At 47.0% G+C, this 27,599-nt stretch overlaps 1 protein-coding gene across 1 annotated transcript in view; it reads left to right on the top strand.

The window, feature by feature from the left end:
- The first annotated feature begins 1,705 nt into the window (after positions 1 to 1,705).
- MYO18B (myosin XVIIIB) overlaps positions 1,706 to 27,599 on the top strand; it is a 361,792-nt gene continuing 335,898 nt past the window's right edge. Inside the window, exons 1-6 of the mRNA XM_036737706.1 lie at positions 1,706 to 1,791; positions 12,376 to 12,535; positions 15,387 to 15,545; positions 23,390 to 24,619; positions 26,105 to 26,171; positions 27,027 to 27,139. Of these exons, the coding sequence (XP_036593601.1) occupies positions 12,497 to 12,535; positions 15,387 to 15,545; positions 23,390 to 24,619; positions 26,105 to 26,171; positions 27,027 to 27,139 (1,608 nt within the window). The 5' untranslated portion in view covers positions 1,706 to 1,791; positions 12,376 to 12,496. The remainder of the gene's footprint in view (positions 1,792 to 12,375; positions 12,536 to 15,386; positions 15,546 to 23,389; positions 24,620 to 26,104; positions 26,172 to 27,026; positions 27,140 to 27,599) is intronic.

The following is a 27,599-nucleotide window of genomic DNA, read 5'->3' as shown; positions in this document are numbered from 1 at the left end:
GAAGGAAGGAAGGAAGGGAGAGAAGGGGGGAGGGAGGGAGGTTAGTTTTCCCTACCTTCCTTGCAATCGTGTCCCAACAGATGGGTGTGGGGAGACTTGCCTTCAGAAGGTGCCACAGGGTGTGTTCCATGATTCCAAGAGGATGTTGCACAATTTTCCCAAGCAAAAGTAAACGTGCTTTAATTAAAAATTAGCTTCACACTTAGCCAATGTTCCCTAATAGGCAATCTGGCCTGAGGTCTAATTGAAGCTGGAGGTGTGAGCATCCTCAGAAGCTTTGTACATTCATGTGTACAGCCTCCGCCCTCCTCTTCCCCTGTGGTCTAAGGGGCAGCTCAGTGACTGCTTTTCCTGGCTTAGTGGAAGTACTTCTAGCTCCAGGGATCTGCCTGTGCTTCTCACAGTCTGTGCAGTCTTGAACTCCTTGTCTCTGGGCTTCAGCCTCCTTCTTTGTAAAGCCAAAGGGCTGGATGGAATGATTCTCAAGGTCATAAGACTATAATTTGGAACATGTTGGGGCCTCTCAGAGGCCGTTTAGTCCAATCCCATCATTTTTGCAGAGTTGCAGACCCAGCATCCTGTCCTAGGGAGTTCAAGGGGCTTGGCCCAGGACAAACCACAGTTCAAACCCAGGTTCTTAGACTACAAATCCAAAAATACTGGTGCCTTTGTGAGGGGGTATGGTAGAGGAGGGAACATCTTAGTTTCAGGAAATCCTTTTGGTCTTTGGTCTACACAATCTAGGGCATTCTCCCGCCATGGCAAGTAGGATTGGGGTCAATGTTGGACAGTGGAAGAACACTGGCTATGGACTCCAAATGTGAACCCTGATTATTGTTATGTGTTTGACCTGTGTAAATCATTTAACTTACCTGGGCCTCAGTTTCCTCTCTTGTAAAATTGGACTCAATGGCCTCAATTCTAGAGCTATGACTCTAGGACTTTTTACTGTGAAGAGGAGTCTTTTCATATTTTGTACTTGTATCCCCAGTGCCTGGCATGTAGTAGGTACTTAATATGTGTTGGTTGATTGACAATCACTCTGAGCTTCAGTGTCTTCCTTAGTAAAATGATGGGGTTAAATGGTGTCCATGGTCCCTTTCACCCTAAATCTATGAGCCTATAATCCCATCAGCTAAGATTCACTTTGGTTCAGAGCAATGTTTTCTGTGTCGTGGACCCATTGGGCAGTCACTCTGGTGAAGCTTGTGGGCTTCTCAGAATCATCTTTTTAAATGCATAAAATAAAATACAGAGGATTACAGAGATAACCAACTATACTGAAGTCCAGGCACCAAAATATTTTAAAAACAAGAAGTTCACGGCCCCCAGGTTAAGAACTCCTGGCTCACAGGAATGGGACAGTTGGGCCACGAGTATCTGGTGTGTCAGTGTGATCGGGGATGACGGGGATGAGGCCACGCTTGCGTCTGGTGGGGTGAGTCTGTCCCCCTCCCTTGCAGCTCAATCACCAAATATGTCCATGCTGTTCAGTCACTCATGTGGCCTGGGCAACGGCTGCCCCTGGAAGTATCCGTCTCTAGGCCAACTCTGGAACTGGCCCCGACTATTTTTAGGAATGACTTGTCAACTCAGCTGCTGCTGTTATCATTCTGGGGTGTGGGGCCTGGGGCTGGGGGAGGGAGGAGAGGGAGCTGGTTGGTTTTTGCCACTTTCGGCCTCCTGCTTTCCCTGCTGTGTGTAGGATCCCTTAGCTGCTAATAGAGACGCTCGGCCCAGTGTGTACCATTCCCTGTCACCTGAATCCCAGTGTGCTGCTTACTAAAGAAGGTACCTTAGTTCTTTATTTGGGGTGTGTGTGCTTGTGTAGATGGGGGCAGTTTTCATCTCCAAATGGTATATTTTAGAGGGTCCCATTTGCTGGATTCCTGACTCAAGGGGAGGACTGGAGGCCTATTTTTAGATTCTCACTTTTAATTTTGGCCGCCTTCGTTCTGTGGACCTTTGGGGGAGAACATCGGAGTAGGAAGCAGTAGGAACCACTCATTTGGGTCCATTTCTGGAGAAGTGGGTTTCAGCCCACTTGTTCAGAGCATGGTTATTTTCTTAGCTTTTTATATTTTTTCTCCCCTTTGAAGATAACAGGAGTTCTTAGGAGTCTGGTCTATTGGTTTTATAATTTCCCCTACTATCACCCTCAGGGCCCAATCTATGATTTCTCCTTACCTAGATTCCAATTCTTTAGTCCAGTGGGAGTACAAGATATTCTCCTAATTATTTTCTGTGACTAGCCTAAGCCCAGTTGGGCGCCAACATCCACTGGGTTTCTCAGGATTTTCTTTCGACCCTAGGGCTCACTGATGGCCTTTAAAATTCTGAGATCAGCTATTACTTTGAGTGGAGACTATAATAAGGCAATGATTTGCCAGTAATTGCCTGGGATTCATTGAAGGCCCAGAGGAGAAAAGATTCATAGGTCTCAGAGGAGAGTCTGGATGGTCTCTGACATGGAAATCCCCCCCAGACACAGTGTCCTTGCTGCTCTTCTGCAGATGAGGACTAGAAGGAGAATCACAGAGAAGGCACGTCTGCCAAAGTTAGCTTCCGTCCACACTGGGATTGGAGGAACTGGAGCTTGGAGCTCAGGGCCTGGATGGCAGTGGGTCTGACCCTGGGAGATGATTTAGGGCTCCCTTTCTCTGCAGAGCAGTTCAGAGGGCCTCTGGCCCCATTTGGTGCACCCTCGAATGGGGTATGAGGTGGTTACTGCTGTTCAGTTAAATACTAGGAAGAGACAATGTAGTGCGTGTGCTTTTTTCTCACTTTTCCGAAGCATCTACCTGGGGATTGCACAATGAGACTAGGTAAAGAACCAGGAAAGCCCCCCTTCCCAGTTCTTTGTAAGGAGAGGTATGTGTGTATGTTGTATGTATGGTGTATATATATTTATGTTGTATATATGTTGTTCGTTTGTGGTATGTATGTGTTGTGAGTGGTGTGTATGTTTATGTTGTGTGTTTGTGGTATGTGTGTATTGTGAGTAGTTTTATGTTGTATGTGTTGTGTGGGTGTAGGGAGGCTGGACCATGTGTGTGGAACACTCCATATATTGCCAGACACAGCTGATGTGTTGGGTTTCTGTCTTTCATATTTCCTTTTTAATCTTTGTTATAAGGAATGACTTGTGGGGTAGGGGAGGGATACACCTGGAAATGCAGGTAGAGAGAAAAAAACCCAATAATACAAATACTATTTTAAAAATTGACAACAAAGTCAGTGCAGCCTCAGGGCCCAGCAAGAAGCAAAGTGTCTGAGTGTCATTTCAGGGTTCTGGGCAGAGGGTAAGAAGACCAACAACCTTGAGTTAGAGAGCAAGACCGAAAGGAAATATAATGCCTTAGCAGCCAGGGATGCCCACGGTGGTCTCCTGAGGACTGCGTGTCTCAGGTTGGACGTATTTAGTACTTCGTTATCAAATGAGGTCATAGTTGTGAAATGTTCAGCGTTCCTCCTATCCCTGGAACGCTCTCCTTCCTCTCCTTTGCCACTTAAAATCCCCAAGGTCCAGATCAGCTCAGGGACTACTTCCTACAGGAGGCCTGTCCTGAGCCCCGCAGTTGCTAGGACCCTAGCCCTCCACCCAATTATTTTGATTTGTATTTTCTCCTCCTGACTTTTCAGGTACATTTGTATTTACTAATACACACACGTATATGCACATAAACATACGTATACATACATTCAGCTAGTACGTGTCTGAGGTCACATTTGAACTCTGGTCTTCCTAACTCGACTTATATACATTTGTTAGTGTGCGCACACACACATACAGGTATATACATGGGTAATATTATATAGTACACAATGTATATGTACATATATGCAATATGTGTATATGTGTGTATGTGTATGAACATAAGTATGTATACATACACACATTTACCTGGACTCACAAACTGAGTTCACACATGTGTGTTTATCCACACACACATAAAATACACATATACACATATAAAATATATATACATACATACGCACATAATGCATGCATGCATAAAGATATCTGGACTCATAAAAACCTGAGTTCACACACATAGTATGTCTGTATACACACATGTAGATGTACGCATATGTATACATACGTACATACATACACACACATACACCTGGACTCAGAGAAACACACAATGCACACACATGCACACAAGTTCACACATACGTACCAGCATTTATAAATATACACACACAATATAATATAGACATAGATGTACGTATGCATGCTCATATGTATACACCCATGCACATCTACATGCCCAGAATTCACACTCACACACACACACACACACAGACAGATGTCTGTACTCGAGAAAACCTTGGTTCTAACTTGGCCTCAGACATTTACTAGACTCAGGAGCGGGGCACGTCCCTTAACCTGTCTGCCTTAGGTTCCTCTTCTGTAAACTAGGACTAATGATAGCACCTACCTCCCAGGGTTCTTGTGAAGATCCAATGAGATGTTTGTACGGTGCTTGCCAACCTTAATGTGCTGTTATTTTCATGTTCTATTTCCCAATAGAATCTAAGTCCCTTGAGAACAAGAGTGGTTCCCTTTGTCTGTTTTGCTTCTCTAGTGCCAGGTGCGTAGCTGGCCTTCACAATGTGTGGATGACTAACAGGGTCTGGCCCTCGCCTTCGTCTCTGCCATCTTGGGTGGATGGCTGTTCCTTTTCTTCTTGTAGATCATTTTGTGCAAAGATTCCACAAGCTTCCTCGACACTTCTCCCTTTCATTTATCACCCTGAGTTTCATTGAATTCTTCCTTATGATGTAACCAAGACAAAAACACTGAGCCGGGAATCTAGAGACCTAGATTCTAGTCCAGGGTTCCTGTCATTGGATCCTTATTCAGCTACCTGGGAGAACCGTCTACGCCAAATCACCCCTGCTCTGATTTTTCCTCTTGTTTGGTCTTTTGTGGCCATGCACTCACCACATCCTTTTTAAAGCTTGATGACCCAAACTGGACGTGATATTCCCTTTTAGGGTCTGACTAATACAAAACAGACTTCACAAGGCGCACATTGATCCAGGAGGCTCATCTGTCTGCTCCTGTGGCATTTCAAATTGAGTCCAGAGGGACTAGAAATGTAAGAGAGATGCCCTTTGGCCATGGTTCCATGAGGCTGAGACAACATCTCAGTCCCACATTCAGTTAATTCTGTGAAATGAGTGACCTGTTGTTTGGCACGGAGAGACAAAATACAAACCAAACAGAAACAAAAACAAAAAGCACTGATGGCCTGAACTTGTCAGTTTTTAACCACCTGACCAATGTTTGTGCTGGCATTGTGGGCCCACAACACCCTATTGTTATTTGTGTGACTTCACCCCCCCCCCCCCACACTCCAAAAGGGCAGCATGGCAGGCATTGATTTTATCTTTTAGATGGGAATAAATTTCTTTTCATTGTTTGAGGAATTTGGGGGAAATTTTCCTGTCCTTGCTTGAGATCACTGGAGTATTGCCAAACCAGGCTTGGGAACCAAAGACTGCCAGAGTTGGGAGGGATCTGAGAGTTCGGCTCATCCAACATTCCTCATTTCACAGAAGAGGGAACCGAGGCCCAGAGAGTTTAATGGAATAGACTGCCCTGAGAGGGAGTCCCTTGTTGTTGGAGATGTGAGTCACCACTGGTTGAACTCTGTATGGTCTCTGAGGCCGTGTAAGTTATTACCAAAGAGCTAATGAGATGCATTAAGGAGGCGTCCTATCAGTCTAGAATTTAGGGTAAGGACAGTTCCACTGCTTTACGCAGACCCTGTCCAGAATATTGTGTTTTATTCTAGACACAACATTTTAAAGAAGGACGTTGATCAATTGGAGTCTCATGATCATGCCATCAATGGAAAACCTGAGATTGTTTAATCTGGAGAATTAAAAACTTGGGGGAGGGGTTGTCGTGACTCTGGCCAGGTCACTTATCTTCTGTGGGCCTCAGTTTCCTCATCTGTAAAATGAAGCCTTCGGATTAGATGTGGTCCTTTCCAGCCCCAAACCTATGGCTCTTGCTCTAAGAATGTTTGAAAGACAACAGTATGGAAGGGGAATTGATTTTTTCTACCTGGAGACAGAAGGCAGAACCAGAAGCAATGCATGGAGGCTACAGAGAAGTGAATTTAGGCTTGAGGTTGCGACAAACTTCCTCGTAATGATAGCTCTCCAAAAGTGGACTGGGTTGCCTTATGAGGTGGTGAGTTCCCCATTACTGGAAGTCTTCACATGGTTGTCAGGGGCATTGTAGAGGAGACTGTTATTCAGGTCTGGGTTGGATAAGATGGCCCTTGGGGTCCCTTCCCAGCCAGAGATCCTGTGATTGTCTCTTCTAGCTCCGAGGTTCCTATAATCGATGATTTTAACACTAGACTGAGCTAGGGACATAGTCAGGTCTAGGACATAGATCTTCTGGCTTCCAGCCTAGAATTTTAATTGAATTGTAAATTCCAGCTTCTGCCTCTCCAAACTTGAGTTCAGATTCCTGAGGGAGGGCTCTTTCCTCTCTCAAAGGCTGGCACAGCGAAGGAAGGGTTAAGGTTCAGCTTTCCTTTGAATAAAGGCAGCTCTGGGGAACCGCATTATCTCAACAGCTGCCCTTGGCATCAGAGCTGGCTTGGGCATCTTGTAAGCAGAACGGAGAGCCCTTACACACACGCATTCACAAGCATTAGGCTGAATGAGCCCCACGATCCATCTGAAATCCACCCCCTTCACCGCCCACAGGGGCTGACTCACTCCATGTTTCTTTTGTGATTTTTTTCACTCTAATTCACATTGTGTTGTTGTCTGACATTTCATCATGTGAAGGAAAAGTCTCAGGCTGTGTAGGAGAAAACCCTCTGGAAACCAGGAAGGTGTGATTAACCCATCACTGACCGATCTTCCCTCTCAGAGCTGCAGAGATGTCAGAGTTCAGCACTTCTGGGATAAATCCCTCTGGATGGTGGAGGGTTTGGACTCTGAGGATCTGGGTTTGAATATCAGCTCTGCCACCTACAACCTGGGGGACCTTGTAAAAGCTGCTTAACCCCTGTGGGTCACAGAGTCCTTATCAGTAAAATGAAGACCTTGAACTAACTGACCTCTAAGATCTCTTTAAGACCTTAATCTCTGATCCTATGGTCCCCTGAGGTATTCCCCTTAATCCTTTGTTTAACATTTCCCTTAGAGAGAAGCGCTCTCTCTCTCTCTGTCTCTCTCTGTGGCCCTCTCTTCTCTCTCTTTTGCTCTTCCTTCCTTTCTATCTCTTTCTTTCTTTCTTTCTTTCTTTCTTTCTTTCTTTCTTTCTTTCTTTCTTTCTTTCTTTCTTTCTTTGTTTCCTTCTCTCTCTCTCTCTCTCTCTCTCTCTCTCTCTCTCTCTCTCTCTCTCTCTCCTCTCTCTCTTTCTTTCTTTTTCCTTCTTTCTGTTTCTTATTGCGTTGTCTCATTCTCAACAAGTAAGCATTCATTAAGCACCACTTTCTGTGCTAGGCACTCTGCTAAGTGCATCACCAATACAAACACCAAAATAAAAGCCCCTGCCTGCAAGAAGCATACAGTCTAATGGGGGGAGCATGTACAAATATGAGTCACAATACACAAGATAAAATCAATATTGGGGAGGGCACTAGGAACTGGGGAGATCAGGACAGGTCTGAGCTGGGCTTTGAGGATGCTTTTGGGAATGGGGGGCAGCCAGTGCACAGACCTGGAGGGCATGGATGAGCAAGAGCAGATTGCAGGTCTGGCTGGAATGCAGAGGGCATGAAGGGAAGAGAGAGAGAGAGGCTGGGCCCAGACTGCAAAGGGGTTTAAACGCCAGCCACAGGAGTCTGTATATCATCTTAGAAGAGGGCATAGGGAGCCAGGGAGGTGTTTGAGCAAGGGAGTGACATGGGAGTGGATCCGCCCCAAAGAGGCTTCTTTTCCTTGATGGTAGTCAGCAGAGTTTTGGGGAGGTACTCGATGCTTGTCAGGGTTTTACAGCTCAGATGCTCATGATGGAATCTGGACTGGACCCACATAGGTAGATGTGTGTGTTAACTGTAGACTTAAAGTCCTTGATATAGATGTTTCATTTCTTTCCTTTCCTTTCTTTTTTGGTTTTGGAGGCAATGGGGGTTAAGTGACTTTTCTAGGGTCACACAGCTAGGAAGTATCTGAGGCCACATTTGAACTCAGGTCCTCCTGACTCCAGGGCCAGTGCTATGTCTGCCTTGCCATCTAGCTACCCCCTTTATAATTTTTTTGATATAGATGTTTTCTAAAGGGCCTGGTTTAACTTCTTCTCTGACACCTGGCTTGGCCTTCAGTCTGGTCCCCGTGTCCTGGACGTCTGTGATAAATTCAGCCTATCCTCTGCTTAGCTCAGGCCCAGGAGTGCTGGCCTGGGTGTCCATCCACATTCCTGGCATTGGAAGGAGGGAGATGGAGGCCTGAGGAGTCCAGCCTGCCCAAAGCTTGCTGTCTTCTTGAGGCTCTGATGCTGCTTCTAACAAGGAAGGGCAGGACATTGGTGACACCGAGCCAGGGCTTCTCCCAGCTGAGGTCAGTTCTGGGGAAGCTGGCATGGAATCCTGGCTGAGGAGGATGGAAAGAGGGGCTGGGGTGATGGGGAGCTGTGTCCCGTCAGAATCTATTCATAACCTGTGGGTGTCTCCCCAATTCATGTCATGGGCCTGATTCTGGCCATGAGTCACGGAGGTAGGCTCTGCTTTAGCCCTGGGGGATGCGCTGGGAGGCGGGATGGATTCCTTCCTGCTGGGCTCTACCTCCTTCCTTCTTCTCCCCTCCCTCCCCCCACCTCTGCAGACACAGCCCAGGACCTCCAGGACTCACACTTCCCAGACTTTACGAAGGCACTCATCTTCAGAGGGAATGCTGCAAAGGTTATGTATATTGGGCCTGAGATGCCGCCTAGTGGCCCTTCTGAAAATTCTAAGCAAACATTTCTGCTGCCTCTGTTAGAGGAATCAATCAATGAACCAATAAGCATTTATTAAGCTTCAACTATGTGCCACTGTGCTAGGGCTTGGGGAATAAAAAAAATAAAGAAAAGTGAAATAATCCTTACCTTCCAGGAACACACGTTCTTGGGGAGGGGGGAGATAGCAAGGTGATTTGGGGACTGTGAGATAAAGGTGGGGGGATAGGGAATAAGCATTTATTAAGTGCCTATTATGTGCCAGGCACTTTACAAATATTGTCTCATTTAATGTTCATAACAACCCTGGGGGATGGGTGTTATTTTCATCCCCACTTTCCAGATGAGAGCACTAAGGCCTGTAGAAGGTAAGTGGGTTGGCCAGGGTCATGTATCTAGTACACATCTGAGGTCAGATTTGAACTCAGGTCATCCAGGGTCCAGGACTCTATCCACAGCTTCATGTAGCAGCGGCTGTTATCAAAATAACCTTCCCAAAGCCTAGGTCAAACCTTCTGGGGCAGTGGGTAGAGTGTTGGGCCTCCGGTCAGGGAGACCAGAGTTCCAATGTGACCTCAGGCACCGTCTGGCTGTGTGACCTTGGCCCAGTCATGTAGCCTCTGTTTGTCTCTTTCCTTGTCTGTAAAATGGGGATAGTGATGGCATCTTCCCTTTTGAATGAGACAATAATTTTACGTGTCTGGCACATCCGTTGCTGTTCAGTCATGGCCCCATGTGGGGTTTTCCTGTCAGAGACACTGGAGCGGTTTGCCATTTCCTTCTCCAGCTCATTTTACAGATGAGGAAACTGAGGCCAACAGGGTGAAGTGACTTGCCCCAGGTCACACAGCTAGGAAGTGTCTGAGGTTGGATTTGAACTAGGGTCTCCCTGACTCCAAGCCTGGTACTCTATCCACTGCACCACTAAGCTGCCCTACTATGCACCTGGCACATAGTAGGTGCTATAGAAATGTTAGCTATTATTGCTCAAGAAGCTTCAATGGCTCCCCATTGCCTGTAGAATAAAATTCGAATTCCTCCATCTGTCCTTAAGATTCCTCAGACTCTGATTTCACTTCACATCACTCCTCTCCACCTATTTTTGTTGCAGGCAAACGGGACAATTAGCTGTTAGTTGAACTCTGCCTGCTAACTACAGCCTGACTCACCATCTCCTGCCTCCATGCATTTCCACAAGCCATCCCCCCCACCTGGCATGCCATCCCATCTCAATGCTACCTCTTGGAAGCCATATCTTTCCTCAAGCTATAGTTCAGATGCCTCCTTCTCTGTGGAGCCTCCCTTCACCCCTCTCTCTAGCTGCTCTGACTTTCTCCATCCTCAAATTACCTTGTGTCATTTTAACTTTATCTGTGGTCCTTTCCTACTTCCACTACCCCGCCTCACACATTAGAGAGTAAGCTCTTTGTGGGCAGGGGTGGTTTTGTTCGTGGTTTTGTATCTGTCCTGGGGCATTGCACAGAGCGGGGCTTTGTACAAATCTTCACAACACACCTAAGATCTTTTCTTTCAAAGGGTCAGCTATATCCCAAGTGGGCCAGCAGGGATTTGGGGAGGAGGGAAATTCCTTGGGCAGGTGAGGCAGAGATATAGTGGCTAGCCTCTCGAAAGAGAGACAAGGTGAGGGAATTGTGTAGGGCAGCGGTGTGGGGGGCTGAGTGACTATTGGGGTGCAGGCCTGTAGGAGATGCTTTTTCTAAGCCCTCACAGTTCAGCTGCAGGGTGTGTGTATGTGTGTGTGTGTGTGTGTGTGTGTGTGTGTGGGTGTGTGTGTGTGCGCGTGTGTGTTTGTGTGGGCACATGGCTTCCTATGACAGAAGACCTTCTAGGTGGGGCTGGTGATGCTTTTTGAAAAGATGCCACCTGAGAAATATGTTTCCATGATTGCACCTGTATAACCTATATCAGATGGCTTGCCTTCTTGGGGAGCGGGGAAGGAAGGGAAAGGGAGAAAAATTTGGAACGCAATCTCACAAAAATTAATGTTGAAAATTAAGAAAAAGAAAAGAAAAGATTCAGAAAGTAATCATACTGAGTAGTCATAAAAGCAAATGTTAATTACCAAAGAAATGTGTATTCTTTAGCCAAGAGAAGGCAAAGGGGTCACATAATTAATAATTCTGAAATAAAATGCAAGCCATTAATAACTATTGAATAAAAAGAAAAGATGCTGCTTGGATAGTTTTTTTAATCTTCTTGAATCATAGAGTGGCAGAGTTGGAGGGGCCCTCAGGACACCTGTTTTCATCTCTTTCCCACTGGAAAACTGTCCCTCCTAGAGCCACTCTGGGTTTTGATAAACCAGCTTCGGCCTCTAGGGGGTCTTCCATTCTCATGGAGGAAACCACACATAAAGAAAACCTAGGAGGGGGTTCAGGGTGGGGTAGTGCCCGGGAATCCATCAGGTCTCACAGCCACACCACAGCCCTCTCCTCTTTCCATCTCCCCTCTACTGGCTCCCTTCTATTTGAATGGAAGCTTTGGAGGCCAACACCTGCCTTTGAATTTGAATCCCTAGCACTTAGCATGGAGCTTTTAATACAGGATCATATCTGTGATGATTAAAAAGGTTCGAGAGTCATAGTTTCTGAGTAATTTAATCATTTTATTAATAAAGGCAGCAGGTTGTTAATAAAAGGGTGTTCATTGGGCTGTCTCTCTTAGACCAAAAGACCCCTCATGGTGGTGGAGTCACAGTTTGTATGCCCTTTGAAGAGCAGGTGTTCCTGAGGGATGGAAATCAACTTGGATTGGTTAACACAATGGGAGGTATGGGATATATTAAAATGAAGGTCTTGGGGTACTTGACTTGGGTCACTCAAATCTTGATCAAAGACACATGAATTATTATATCACCTGTCATGATAATAGGGAGAATTAACCTTTCCACAGACCTGTCTGAGCAAATATATTGAGCAGAAATACACCCATTAGCCCAAACTTAGAATTTTTTTTACTGTCTGATCAGATCTTGGCCTGGGTAAATCTCTAAGAGAGATTTCTCACACTCATGGGTTTCTGGATGAGGAAGTAGAAAAGGTGAAAAATTTTGGTCCAAGTACAATAATTAGTTATTAAATATAAGACAGAAATATTCATTGCTCTCGCTCTCTCTCTCTCTCTTCCCCCCTCTCCGTGTCTTTCTCTTTCTCTGTCTCTCTCTCTCTGCCTGTCTGTCTCTCTCCTCTCTCTCTCTCTCTGTCTCTCTCTCTCTGTGTTTCTGTTTCTCTTTGTCTGTCTCTGTCTCTCCCTCTCTCTCTTTCTCTGTCTCTCTGTCTCTCTCCCCCCCTTTCCCCCATCCATCCTTCCATCCATCTTTCTAGATCTGGGACCCCTAGCCTTGGTCTGAGGCATCAGCAGAGCAGGATGAAGTGGGAACAGGTTCTGCCTACTTATTAACAATGTCTCTCTCTTCTCTCCTTTCATTGTGGTCTCAGTGTGTGTCCAGTCCCAGGGACAGTCTGATCGATGTCTCATCTGTGTCCATAAAGCCTCATTCTGTATTGTCTCGTGTGGAGCCCCATCTCATCCCATCTCATCTCATCTGCCCGCTTCACCATGGCCATCTCATCACGCCTCGCCCTGTGGGAGCAAAAGGAAAGTGTTGCCCTACCTGGTGGTCACTGCCTCACTCTGGGACGTTTCCAGCCTCTACTGCTGCCACCCTGCGGGGCCCAGGGCCCCGGAGCCCTTTTGTCTTTGCCCCTCTGTGTTCGGGGACGGGTCAGGACCTGCCCACCTAACAATGACTGGGAAAACGGGCTTCCCCCTCCCCACTTCTCACTGCTGCCTCGCCTTTTCCCTTTACTCTTCCAGGGGTGAGGGGAGATAATCCAGACTGAGGGTCAGAGAGGACCACTCTACTCCTCTGGCTGCCTGCCTGTCCTTTCCTTCTCATTACTAATGCCTGCAGAAGTTGGTCAGGGGAAGGGAATAAGAGTTGAGTCCAGAAAAGATGTTGATGGTACTAATAATAGTAACCGAGAGGGTCAGCATGCTATGGAGCTGGCCCTGGCATCTGGTGGTTTTGGGTTCCAGACCTGTCTCTGACACACACTGTCTGGGTGCCGCTGGGCAAATTGTAGACCTCATCTCCACCTCAGTTTCTTTTTCCGATGAGGAAACTGAGGCTGAGAGACATGAAATATGCCCAGGGTCCCTAACCTCAGTGTCAGGTGCAGGATTTGCACCCAGATCTTTCTGACTCCTACCAATGCTCTCATCACCATCTAGCGCAGGCTGCCCCCCTGCTCAGGTGCATCGCTTGGCAGCAGCATTTGTGAGGGGCGGGGTTAAAATAAAAAAAGCACCCAAAAGTAGTGAAAATGATGGGTTTTTAGTTGCCATGACCTTAATTTCAGTTCTTCCTGCCTCTTATTACCACGGATAATTCATTCATGACCCTTAGCATTGTGGTTGCTGGACTGTGCATAGTAGACTGGCTGCAGGGTCCACTCTCTAGGGGTTTCTCAATCCCCCTTGATTACCAGCCCATACTCCAGCACACACTGGAGAGGCAAGCACTGGTTCTGGAGCCAGAGGACCTGGGTTCAAATCCTGCCCCAGAAGACTTGAATCCGACCAATCTGCCAGGGGCTAGCTGGGGAACCTCTGGAGAGACATCTCCCTGGCTCTCAGTTTCCTCACTTGTAAAGTGAAGGATTTGAGATGAGACGGTCTCTTCCGTGGTCTGTTAGATCAGACTACTATGAGAACTAACTTCTGCTGCTATAGAACTTCCCAGTGACCAAAGAACTACGGCATCCATTCTTGTGTGTGATGCGCCCAGGGAGGGATTAGGTTTCTAGCTAATGTTTAATTTAGTTTTTTTGTGAAAGGCTTTCCATTCTCCCAGCTCAAATGAGAGGACATACACAAAGAGTGGTAAATGTGGAGAAGGAAGCCTCTCTCTGTCTCTCACTGTCTGTGCAAAATCAGGCAGACATTCAGCTCCTGTGGCCCGCAGGTTCCGCCCCTGTGAAATGAGGGAGTTGGACTAGATGGCCTCCAAATTCCCTTTCATCTCTGAATCTATGGGCCTCACAATAATCCCATGAGATGGGTTCTATTATTATTTAAAGCAGACAACTACTTAATAATCTACTGATTATAATGATAAAATATCAAACAATTATTTAACAATGAGTTAACATTTATAATAAATATTCAAATCATTTAATAATTAGTTGATATCCATAATAAATATTCAAATTACTTAATAAGTATTTAATACTTATAATAAACATTCAAATTATTTAATAATTAGTTGATGTTCATAATAAATATTCCAATTATTTAATAATTAGTTGATGTTCATAATAAATATTCAAATTACTTAGTAAATATTTAATATTTATAATAGATATTCAAATTACTTAATAGTTAACATTTATAATAAACATTCAAATTATTTAATAATTAGTTAACATTTATGATAAATGTTCAAATCATTTAATAATTAGTTGATATTCATAATAAATAATCAAATTACTTATTACATATTTAATATTTATAATAAATATCCAAATTACTTAATAGTTAACATTTATTTTTTCCTTTTTTTTTAGGGGGGGAGGCAGGGCAATTAGGGTTAAGTGACTTGCCCAAGGTCACACAGCTAGTAAGTGTGTCAAGTGTCTGAGGTCAGATTAGAACTCAGGTCTTCCTCACTCCAGGGCTGGTGCTCTACTCACTGCACCACCTAACTGCCCCCCAATAGTTAACATTTATAATAAATATTCAAATTATTTAATAATTAGTTGATGTCTATAATAAATATTCAAATTATTTAGTAAATATTTAATATTTATAACAAGTATTTAAGTTAGTTAATGCTTGTTTAATATTTATAATAGACATTCAAATTATTCAATAAATATTTATAATAAATGGTTAAATTATTTAATAAATAATTAACATTTAGGATAAACATTTAAATTATTCAACAAATATTTATAATAAATGCTTAAGATATTTAGAAAATATTTATGATAAATACTTAAATTATTTAATACATATTTAATAAATAACATTCTATTATCATCAAATTAAATTAAAATAAGGATATGAAGATTCCCTATTTTACAGAGGAGGACAGTGAAGCTCAGAGAGATTGTGACTTGTCCAGGGTCACACATCTATTAAGGGTGGGATTCAAACTCGTGTTTTCCTGACTCCAAATCCAGTGCTGGCTTTATTACATCATGCTTATGTTTACTAAAGGAGGGAGGAACAAGGTGGAGGGCATCCATCAATTTGGCCAACTAAGCCAGTGATTTCCATTGTCACGTATCATGCCTGAAGACCCTTCCACCCTGTCTAAGACACCTGGGATAACCTCTCCTACATGACCTTGTTCTGCTCCATGGTGGGCTTTGTTGTTTCAGGTGATGGCTTCCATTTATGTCACCCACTGATATCTTGCCTCTCTTCTCTTTTTATAAAACAGATCAGGGAAGAAGACAAAAGCCCCCCACCCTCCTCACCACCTCCCCTTTTCTCTGTAATTCCGGGGGGCTTCATCAGGCAACTGGTTCGGGAAACAGAAAAGGAGTCCAAGGAAGCGAAACGGAAAAAACAGACATTGGCCAACTCCCAAGAACAGACAGTAAGTCATCCACCCGGCAAAACTAACAAGCTATATTTCTATCTTTAAAACATGTTTTATTAATAGTTTTTAAAAAATCATAGTCATTTCTCAATATTGCTCATGGATCCTTCCTTTGTTATAAAGAAAAAAAGTTAAGCATAACTGACCCACTAGATGAACTTGTCTGACTGCATATGCAACATTCTTCACCTGTCACCCCCCTCGCCTCTCTATCAAGGGGTTGTTATTCAATCATTTCAGTCATGTCTGACTCTCTGTGACCCCTTTTGGCATTTTCTTGGCAGAGATACTGGAGCGGTTTGCCATTTCCTTCTCCAGCTCATTTTACAGATGAGGAAACTGAGGCAAGCAGGGTTAAGTGACTTGTTCAGGGTCACACAGCTAGGAAGTGTCTGAGGTCAGATCTGAACTCAGAAAGATGAGTCTTCCTGACTCCTACCGAGGAGAGGGAAGTCTATTTCATCATCCATAACTTACATTTCAGTAGCAAGTTACTTGTCTGTAATATGGGACTAGCAAAAAGGGTAGTACCTATTCCCCAAGACTAGGGTGAAAACCCCCTTTATAGCGTATTTAGCAGTGGTTCCAATGTGGACCCCAGGTCTCCAGATACGAGAGGTTCAGGAGAACATGTGGGAGCCAAACGTGATCATTATCTATTTTCTCAAGGAGCAGATGTTAATAGCAAAGCCACTTTCATGTTGGGGGAGGTGGGAACCTATGAAATTAACGCAGTAGCTCGAGTACCGTGAACAGAGCTCCCATCCCTGTCATTGCCGTCTAGGTGACCTTGGGCAAGTCACGTGGTCTTGGGACTCAGTTTCTTCACCTATAAAATAAGAGGCATTGACTAGATGGTCTCTGAGGTCTCCTTCAGATCCGGGTCTATGTTCCTAAAAGGGATATTCATACTTAGAAGCATTGGAAACCGTTGCTATAAAGTTATGGGAATACGAGCTGTAGCTGAAAAATCTGCCTTCACTAACTCTCTGGACTAGTCAGGTAGGGTCGGGCATCATTATCCCCATTTCAGAGATGGGAAGACAGAGTCGTGCTATAACTTGCTTAAAGTCTCACGGGTAGAATTTTGGACGGTTTGTCCTGAGGATGGTGTCTATTTAGAGTAAGGCTCCCTGATTGAATCAACAACTGGTGGGGGGGGGGGTGGAGGTGAGGAATGTGGCTTCCCCAGAGAATGTTTTCCAGAAGCTGAGCTCTCCTCAGTGACAACAACCAACCAGGAGGACAACTGTGAAGCCGCCTGTGCCTCGGTCCCCAGCCCTCTCCTCACAGCCGTTGAGCACAGCACTGGGGTGGGGGTGGGGGCTGGAGTGAATAGGAGTGTTCTCTCCAACTCCTCATGGTCTGCAATGCCCAGAAAGATGTCAGATACCAGGGAAGTTTCGGTCGACTGCTCATGAGACTCAATTTCCCCGTCTGTAAAGTGGGGAGGATGATGCGGTACCTAGATGGCAAGATTGCTTTAAGGATGAAAGAAGATAATATACGTAAAGCGCTCTGCCAATGTAAAGTGTAGGAAAGGTCAGGAATAATGGATCACTGTTTGCTCGTCTGTTTAGTTCAATCCAACAGGAATTTCTCAAGAGCCTGGTATGCAAGGGTGCAGAAGGCTTCCTGAACTTCTTTACTTTTTGTGTGCGTGTGTGTGCATGTGTGCATGTGTGTATGTGTGCGTGTGTGTGTGTGTGTGTGTGTGTGTGTGAGACACCTGGTGTGGGAAAGGCCCTTCACCAATGCAGATCACAACTGGATAGGACTCAGTTGATAGAGCAGTCTTAGGGAATTGCCTGACCCTTGGAAAGGAGAAATACTGGTCTAGAGATACACAGCCAGTCAGGGTCTGGGGCAGTATCTGAGACCAAAGTTAGGGGGCGCCATAGTGCATAGAACGCTGGGCCTGGAGTCCAGAAGACTCATTTGTCTTCTGAGTTCAAATCTAGCCTCAGACACTTGCTAGCTGTGTGACCCTGGGCAAGCCACTTCACCCTGTTTGCCTCAGTTTACTCATCTGTAAAATAAGCTAGAGAAGGAAATGGCAAAACTCCAGTATCTTTCCCAAGAAAACCCCAAATGGGGTCACTGAAAAATGACCAAACGACAACAGACCTAGGATTTCACGAGTGTGGGGAGCAACCAGTGCGGACCTCCCTCCACCAACGCTCATTGGCATTCATGTTTGAAAAAGGTTACATGTCTTGTCCTGGGTCCCAGAGCCAGTATATGTAGAGGTAGGCTTGAATCCTCCATCCACACAGCCATGGCTGCCTCTCAGAGCTGGGAATACAGCGAGAACAACAAAAAAATCTAGTTTTTGCTATGGTTCTTTGTAAACAGTTGGGTAGATGGAAATTAAGCCATGGAGGAAGGAAGCACTAACTCCAGGGCCATCAGGAAAGCCCTGGCTCTGATGTGGTGCCTGAGTGTTTCCTGAAGGGTAGTTAAAGCTTCTAAGCGATGGAGCTGAGGAGGGAACGCCTGGCATGAGGGACAGCATGGGCAAAGGCAGGGAGGTGGGGAAACAGCTTGCAATCAATCAATTATATTTATTAAGAGCCTCGTCTGAGCCAGGTAAGGCCAGTTTGGTTGAAGCCTGCAATAATTTTGGAAAGGGAGACTAGAACTCAATCATGAAGGGCTTTGCTCCCGCAGGTAATAGGGAGCCATTGGAGGTTTCGGAGCAGGAGAGTGCACGGATCGCAACAGTGGTTCAGGAATATTAAATCAGTGCCTGGGTGGATGATGAATTAGAAGTGGGAGAGACTGGAGGCAGGGAGAAAAGGGAGGAAGCTATTCTGATGCGCCAGATGAGAGGTGATGAGGGATTCTTGTTCTGATAAGACATAGGGGTGACTGTGGGCAAGTCACTTGCCTTTCCCAAGGGAAACATTTAACAACAACAGCCGTGATAATGATGGCTAGCTAAGGTCGACATATAGGTTTGCAAAGCACTTTATGCATGCTAACTCTTGATCCTCATAAGAACGCTGTGAGGTAGGGGCTATTTTTATCCCCATTTTACAGACGAGGAAACCTAGGAACAGATGATGGGCACAGGAAACATTTAAAAAGAACAGGTCTATACAGTCCTGGAGTAGGTGGCTGCCATCTTGGAACTTCACTGATTCTGGGAAGGACCAGGACTCTGAGGCACTAGAGAGAGGGTGTGATTGGCAAAGGATTGGAAGGGAGTGTGTGTGTGTACGTGTATGTGTGTGTGGGTATGTGTTCTGGAGAGGGAGGAGCCGGGGATTTCTCTGAGACTGTGACCCAGGGGTGACTGGGAGGTTGGGGGTGCCGGCCAAGGCTTTCGTGCGGGCGGGTCCCACGCAGCTGCTCTCGCAGCTGGGACCTTCCGAACAAATGCGGGGTGACAGCTGCCCAGATATTCCAGCCGTGACAAGGGGAAGAGGCTGGGGGAGGGGAGACATCAGCCTGGCCAAGTCTAGAAGGTCTCGGAAGAGACTTGGCCCCCGAGGGCAGAGCCCGGAGTAATGGGGGGTGGAGAAGGCAGATTTCAGCTGAAAGTCAGGAAAGGAGCCAGAGCGGTGCCTGAGCAACTACGGTAAGGGGCTGTCCATTAGGATAAGTCTTCAGGCAAAGGATGGAGGAGCACTTGTTGGGGGAGGGCAGTTCCAGAGCGCATTCTGGTTCAGATGTGCTTCTACTGGAGAGCCCCGAGGCCCGGTCAGCTTGGATAGTCTAGGTCTGGGATCCATGGAAGGCTCTAGTGTCACTGTCACCCGGCTGAAGGCGAGCTGTGGCCTGAGGGGCAGCCATGGGGGCTGAGTTTCCAGGCAGTCCCAGCCATGAACACGCAGGTCACGGGCCTCACTCATGGCCCAGAGCTGAGACTTGGGAATGCTGGAATGTATATGCCAACAGGTGTGGGAGCAGCTGAGGACACGCTCATGCTGAGGAGGGCCACCGGCCTTCCAGACCCGTTCATACTGGTAGAAAGCACTTCCATGGTTATTACTTTATTTAAGCCTCAGAATAACTGCTGGGAGAAGATACCTCCATTTTTACAGATAATGCTGATAACAGCAGTTAGCATTTATAGAAAACCTTCAGGTTTGCAAAAAACCCACTTCCCAAGCATCACCTCATTTGGCTCTTGCAACAACCTTGTGAGAGAGGTGTTGTTGTTAACCCTATTTTATAGAAGAGAAATCTGACCTTTACAGAGGTTAAGGGACTTACCCCAGGCCACACGACTACTAAGTGTCAGGCTGGATCTGATCTCAGGTCTTCCTGGCTCCAAGCCCAGGGCCCTGGGCACTATGGAGCCACCAAGTGGCCCAAGGAAGATTTAGCAGCAGTCAGGGTGGCCAGAGAGCTGCTCTCTGGCCTCTGACATACACTTGCTGGGGGACCCTGTAGTTCCCTACATCAGTGAAAGCACAGGTCTGGTTCCTATTTGTATACCTATCCTTCACGGTGTGTATTGTATAGGGGTGTGTGTGTGTGTGTGTGTGTGTGTGTGTGTGTGTGTGTGTGTGAAAGAGAGGCAGAGACAGAGAGACAGACAGATGGAAACAGAGTGACAGAGACAGAGACACAAGGGAGTGTCATAGAAGCTCTATTCTAGGTAAGAGGTGGGTGAAACCTCACTTATCAGAGCCCAGGCTGCTTTCCCAGACAGAGTCTGACTTTCTGACAAGGAGGAGGTGGGGCCAAAATGCCCCCTTGGCAGAGCCCAAATCCAAAGTAACATTTACATAAATGTTAGGAAGGCACCACCAGCAGGCCCTCAGTGAGAGGCATCTTCTGGACCATGGGATGGGCTGGGCGTGGCGCCCAATGAGCCTTCCAAGGGGTGCCTTCTATAGGTTGACAAGGGCTGGAGGCAGGATGCCTGCCTCTCAGTATAAGGGGAAAGGACAGTAAATCATGGGGCAGTCATTCCAGGGTCTCAGATTCATGGATTCCTGAATCTAGCTTTGGAAGGATGCTAGCGCTACCCCTAACCAAAATGAAACCTCACTTTAACATCCCAGACAGATCGTCCTCCGGTGGCTGCTTGAAGACCTCAGGCTGGGGGAGCCCGCCACCTCCTGAGGTGCCCCCACCAGCTGGGATGGCTCTCATTGCTGGGAAGCTTAAGTTGGCTTCTTTGCCCCTGGTTCCACCCTCTGCTGGTGCTAAGTCTCTCTAATTTGACCAGCCTGGTCCCTGGGTGACAGACATCCAGACTGTCACCAGCCTGCCCTAATGACAAGAGGGATGATCATTAGGGTAACTTGAGCTCTCTCGGGACTTGCCAGGGCCCGTGCTCGGCTGGCACCGCTTTCAAAGGTCCACAGGATGAGGACTTTCAATTGAAGTGGGTACTTAATTAAGGCGGCTTCAGTAGAGAGAGTTGGACAGTGACCAGCTAGTGAGATAAAGAAAGCATTTGCGTGCGAGTGTGGGCTGAGTGCTGGGGAGATTCGATAAGAAGCATGTTATATAGCCCCTGCCTTCAAAGAGCTTACCCTCCAGTTGGGGAAGATAATACACAAGGAAAGACTCATGGTGGCCGAGCTTCCAACTGGACAAGGTGAAAGGCTCCCCTAAGAGCCAGGGGTAGAGTCCAAGTGAGGTGGAAATGGGTGGAGATTCCCCATTACCTCCAGGATCACACATTGGAAGCTAGGGGTAGGGTGGGCATGAAAGAAAGGAAGACCAGGATTTTGAGAGTGAGGGGCTGGGAGGGAGAGCCCTCTCTGTATAGAGAAAGGCTATTGCAAACTTATAGATACAAGAGATGAAGTGTAGGCAAGGGATAGCAATGAGGCCCCGTGTGGCTGGATCATAGTGTGTGCCAGGGAGTAAACTGTGAGCGCCCTAGAGTTGTAGGAAGGTGCCAGATTATGAAGGGCTTAGAAGCCAAACACAGGGCTTTGTGTGATCCTGGAGGTAATGCGGAATCAATGGAGCAGAGGAACACCATGGTCCGACTGGTACTTTAGTAAGATACTGGGACTGAGTCAGCCATGGGGCATCAGAAAGAACCAGGCTGAGGGGTTGGGGATTCCCAGTTATCAAGGCTGAAGGGGCCAGCCACACATCCCAGGGAGAAGTGAAGGCAGAGCATTCCTATGATAAGGAATCATGGGGCCAAGGCTGGTCCGGAAAGCGGGATGATGTCCTACAGGCAATTGATGATTTTTGAGCAGGGGCTGTATCCAGGGCAGAGAAAAGTCAGACCATGCCCCACTGACCTGACTCTCTCCAATCAATTCAATTCGATAACCCAAGCTGGAACCTCCCACAAGAGTCTGCACCATAGGTGACCCATGCCTGGGATGCCCTCCCTACTTATCTCTGTTTCTTAGAATCTTTTATTTCCTTGAAAACTAAGCTTGTGCCACTTTCTTCAAGAAGTGTTTCCTGATGCCCTTGGCTGCCAATGTCATCACCTTTTATAGATTTTGCCTGTGACTATGTTTGCAAAAGTGGTCTCTGCCAAGAGAGTGCAAGCTACTGTCTTGTCTTTATCTTTGTACAGTGCTAGGCACACAGTAAGTGCTCAGTTAAAGCTTTTTGATTGATTATGTCCCTACTATGTGCCTGGCACTCCACTGGGTGCTGAGAATAACACCAGGCACATTAATAGCTAGTATTTACATTACACTTTACACACCTTCATCCCATTTGAGGGGTGGCGACTTGATCCTGGGCCTGGAGTCAGGAAGACTCATCTTTGTGAGTTCAAATTCAGCTCCAGACACTTAACTAGCTGCGTGACCCTGGGCAAGTGATTTCTCCCTGTTTGCCTCAGTTTCCTCATCTGTAAAATGAACTGGAGAAGGAAATGGCAAAACAGTCCAGCGTCTCTGCCAAGAAAACCCCAAATGAGGTCACGGAGAGTTGGATATGACTGAAAAATAACTTAACGACAAAAATCTCATTCGATCTTCACAATTGTCCTTTGGGTTAGATGCATTTTACCAATAAGCAAAGAGATTCAATGGCTTTTTCAAGATCACACAGCTAGTAACTGTCTGACACAGGATTCGAACTCAGATCTTCTGACTTGAAGTCAGTTCTTATTCTGTCCATTACAATGAGGCAAGGGAAGACAAAGACACACACACACACACACACGCACGCACACACGCACATACACACACATACACATAGACATACACACATACACACAGCCATAGACACACAGACATACACAGACAGACACACAGACACAGACACACAGACATACAGACACACAGACATACAGATGCACACACACACATACACAGACACACACACATACACACACAGACACAGACGCAGACACAGACACAGATACAGACACACAGACACACAGACATACACACACACACACACACACACACAGAGTCTCTGTCCTGCCAGAGCTCATAATTGAATCCAGCTGTGTTTTAAGACAGACATTAAAGAGATTTCCAAAAATAGGTTAAAAAAGACAAGGCCCCTAATTTTTTTAATCAGTCAACAAGTATTTCATTTTCTTTATACTCTCAGCACATAGCATAGTGCCTGGCAAAAATAGTAGGAAAAAACAGTTATTTTTTATTTTAAAAGATGTTATTTATGTTCATGAATAATGGATTTATTATTTTTGTTTTTAAATGAATTAAGAAACAGTCTAAAAAGTCTAGGTTTTACTCTCTAATCCAGCAAATATGGATAGATGTAACTTATGTGAAGAAAAGTTCTGTGGGGTCCTTAATAATTTTGAAGGGTGTAAAGGGGTCCATGAGACCAAAAAACTTGAGAAGCCAGTACTAGGCGGATAGGAAGATCCTTTTCAGTGTGGTCTTAATGCTAAATCTAACTGGATGTTTTTTCTCTCTTAGGCCCCAGAAAATAGTGACAGCTCTGTCCATAGGAGCCATAGACCCTCCGGGACTCAGAGTCCCCAGGGTGGCCAGCCTGAGCCAGCATCCCCCAGCCCCAGTGTTGTTGTCGAGAACATTCCTAATGAGAAGGAAGGCATGGCCAGCCCAGAGCCAGTGCTGATGAGCAGCATAAATGGGGAAAACCCCCAAGGCAAGAGCACCGTGGAGTCCCCTCCCAAGAAGCCTCAGCCTCTCAAGAGGGCCAGGAAGACCAGCGAAGTCCTGCTGATGGTGGCCAAGATCAATTCAGAAGTACCCAAGCCAGAGCAGAGGACTCACCCAGTTGACCTCCCGACCCATAAGCCTCCTTCCTCTATTCCAGAGCTGGAAGGGGAGAAGAAAGGACAACCTCCAGGGGACCCTAGTGGTCCACAGAAAGTTACTGAGGATTCTGCCAAAAAGGTGGAGAAACTGAGGACAGTGGGTGGCCCAGACTCCACAGACATACCTCCTAAGAAGAGCGAAAAGCCTCAGATCAAAGTGGGCAAGTGTGGCAAGGTGCTCCAGACCAAGGGGCTAACAGGGGGTGAGCCCCAGAGCAAAGAGGACCTGGGGACCAAGGCCCAAGCCAAAGCGGGGGAGCAGGGAGGTGAGGCTGAGGTGAAAGGAAGGAAGGAGGACAAAGCCCACATACCCCCAATAGAGGGGGAGGGCCAACCCCACGCAAAAGGAGAGTCAGGGCATGAGCTCCAAAGCAAGCCAGGAAGGGCAGATCACCCTAAGGATGCAGTGGGGACAGGGAAGGAGCCCCAAAGCAAGCCAGGAAAGGGAGAGAGAGCCCACAGCCAGATGAAAAAGTGGGGAGAATCCCTGAACAAATGGAGAAAGAGGAGCGGGTCCCAGAGTCAGGTGAGGAAGGAGAGTGAGCCCCAAAGTCAGGGGGGAAAGGAAGGTGGACCCCAAAGTCAGATAAGGAAGGAGTGTGGATCCCAGAGTCAGGTGGGGAAGGAGGATGAGAAGGGGAGTGGTCTCCAAAGCAAAGGGAGGAAGGAAGAGGACCCCTCCCAAAGAGAAGAAGGTGGGAGTGAAGCTCTCAAAGAAGGAAAGGAAGGCCATGGATCTCCCACCACAGAGAAAGTGGGAGGTGCACCTGAAAACAAGGAGGAGACCAAAGGAACCCCAGTGAAGATGGAAGAGGAAGAGGAGAAGGAGGATGGAGAGAGAGGCCAGAGCATCGATCCAGACCAGGTAAGGATGCTGCCATTCCTTGGCATGCTGAATGGCCAGGGTGGGGGTGGGGAAAGGGGCAGAGTCTGGGGTGGGGAGAGGGAAGGGGAGAGGAAGCCGATTTCCCTGGGGGAGAAGAGGCTAGCTCTTTTCTATGGAAGGGATGGCCAGCTGGGCAAGGTTTCTTGAGGAGATGGGTGACCCTTTGGGGGCTTGGAGACAGCCCTGTTTGGATCCCTAGAAGAGGAGGAAAAGGAGGGGGAGGAGAAGGAGGAAGAAGAAGAGGATGAGAAGAGGAGGAGGAAAAAGAGGAGGAGGAGTAGGAAGAGGAGGAGGAAGAAGAGGATGAGGAGAGGAGGAGGAGGAAGAAGAGGAGGAGTAGAAGGAGAGGAGGAGGAGGAGGAAGAGGAGGAAGGGCATACTGAAGAAGGGGAGAACTCCCATCTGATGATCTGGGAGTATCCCTGGAATGTTAGGTCTCTGGAAAACATTTCTAGGAGTTTAGGCCCTTGCTTCCTCCTTCTGTTCTGGGAATAAAAATTGCAGAGGAGTCCCCAAGCCATGGGACTTAAGGCCTAGGACTTCCTGAGGTGGTCCAGCCCTGCTGTCTGACCCATTACATTTGGACCCCAGGATCTACAAGGGCTATGGAATGCCCTCCCCAATGTGGAGTACCAACCCAGAAATGTAAAATGTCAGGGGCGGTAAATTAGACTTTGATGCATGAAAGTATCTAAGGCATTGGATTTGGAGTTAGGAAGTCTAGCTGTGTGACCCTGGGCAAGTCACTTAACTTCTGTTTCACTTCCTTCATCTTTAAAATAAGGGAATTGGGCCATATGGCCTCTGAGGTCTCTTCCACTGCTGGGTCATCCTATGGTCTGATTACTGTGGGCACTTTGTCCACCATGGCAGACCCAAACTCATCCCCCTCTCATATGGCGTGCCTTGTCCTCACCTTGCCACAGATTCTCCAGAGAGGAGCAGTGTGAATGGTGGAAGGTGTGGTTGGTACCTGGGTGAGCACTCGGGTTGGTCAGCATCTTCTCTTGCCCTTGCAACCTGACCAGCCCACCTCCTTTCCCGGGTATGCCTCTGGCATTTTTCTCAACGTGCCTGGGGGGAAAGCCATCATTGCTGATGGACTGAAGCCACCTTATGTGGGGGAGGTCATATCAACATGGCATGGTGGAGAGCGGGCAGGGCAGGAAGAGCCAGGCTCATGTCCTGCCTCTGGTACACACTGACTGTGTGGCCCCCTAGCAAGTCACTTAACTTATGAGGGCCCCACAAGCTCTCTAACACCTCAAGTCAGAAGACTATTCAGTATGGGGAGGAGTTTCTGCACTTGGGAGTCCCCTAAAGCCATGAAATCATAGGTCAGTCCAAAAATGCCCACAAAAATAAAAACCATTTATATGTATGTATATACATACTTATGTATAGTTAAACATATATGGCATGTACGCTAAATTTACCCCTTTATTTCCCTGTCTCTGTGCTCAGGAACTGGAGGACACATGGTATGAAGCTGAGAAAGTCTGGCTGGTTCAGAAAGAAGGATTCACACTGGGTAATTGTGGGCTCGGGCCCCTTGGAACTACCCGACCTGGAGCTCTGTGACTGGTGTAGCAAGTGGCTTCTCCCTTCTGGGTCTCAGTGTCCACAGCTGTAAGATAAGGAATTTGGACTAAACGATCTTTACGGTCTCAAATGGTTCTGACATCCCCTGTTCTAAGGCCCCTCCCAGCCCTGACACCCCCTGTTCTGAGGCCCCTCCCAGCCCTGACATCCCCTGTTCTGAGGCCCCTCCCAGCCCTGACATCCCCTGTTCTGAGGCCCCTCCCAGCTCTGACATCCCCTGTTCTAAGGCCCCTCCCAGCTCTGACATCCCCTGTTCTAAGGCCCCTCCCAGCCCTGACATCCCCTGTTCTAAGGCCCCTCCCAGCTCTGACATCCCCTGTTCTAAAGCCCCTCCCAGCTCTGACATTCTCTGTTCTAAGGCTCCTCCCAGCTTTGACATTCTCTGTTCTAAGGCTCCTCTCAGCTCTGACATCCCCTGTTTTAAGGCCTCTCCCAGCTCTGGCATCCTCTGTTCTAAGGCCCCTCCCAGCTCTGACATCCTCTGTTCTAAGGCCCCTCCCAGCTCTGACATCCCTTGTTCTAAGGCTCCTCCCAGCTCTGACATTCCATGTTCTAAGGCCCCTTCTGGCTCTGATACTTCAGGTTCTAAGCTCTCTCCCAGCTCTGAAATTTCATGTTCTGAGGTCTTGATGTGACTAGGCCTTAGGGGGAAGAAGCAAACATCATCTACCTCTTCCCCTGGCATCCCTTCTGTCGCCTACCCCATCACCATCCCCAGATCTCCCCATCGGTGCGTGTGCAGTACTGTGACCCAGTCTTCCTTTTATGGGGTCTCTCCTCTTAGCTACGGTGCTGAAGCCAGATGTGGGGACCCCAGAACTGGCTGCGGGACGAGTGAGACTTTGCATCGATGCAGACAAATCCATCACGGAGGTGGATGAGGAGAACATTCATCGTGTAAGTGCCCCCAGTTCCGGACCCTCCTTCCTGATTGTCTGTCCTTGTAAGGGCACCTCTAATTGTGAGGAGGAGCTTTCTTCCAGAAACCCGAACCCCAGCGGGAGGCTTCTTGCCTGGCCCCTCCATCCTGTTCTGCCTCCCTGCCCCAGATTGGGCCTTTCTCCATCATGTAAAGTTGGGAAGTTTGCCAATGGCTGTATGCCTTGGAGGGTCCACTGACCAGGGGAGGATCATAGTGCCCCAGACTGAGGCAGGACGGACTGCACAGGGTACCTAGTCTCACCATGACCTTTATCCAGAAAGTGGGTTCTTTATCTTATAGAACACATGACTGAGATGTGGTGCAGGCAGAAAATCTAAAAAGGCCCTAGAAAGCTCTAGAAATTGTATTGAATTCTAGATGCTGACTAGATTACTCAGATCTGTCTGAGATTATTAACCCCTGGCTTTGCGGAGT

The sequence above is a fragment of the Trichosurus vulpecula genome, chromosome 1, assembly GCF_011100635.1.
Source record: "Trichosurus vulpecula isolate mTriVul1 chromosome 1, mTriVul1.pri, whole genome shotgun sequence".
In the NCBI taxonomy this organism is placed as follows: Eukaryota; Metazoa; Chordata; class Mammalia; order Diprotodontia; family Phalangeridae; genus Trichosurus; species Trichosurus vulpecula.
The sequence above is the reverse complement of the archived record's forward strand: the minus strand, read 5'-3'. Positions and strand labels throughout refer to the sequence as shown.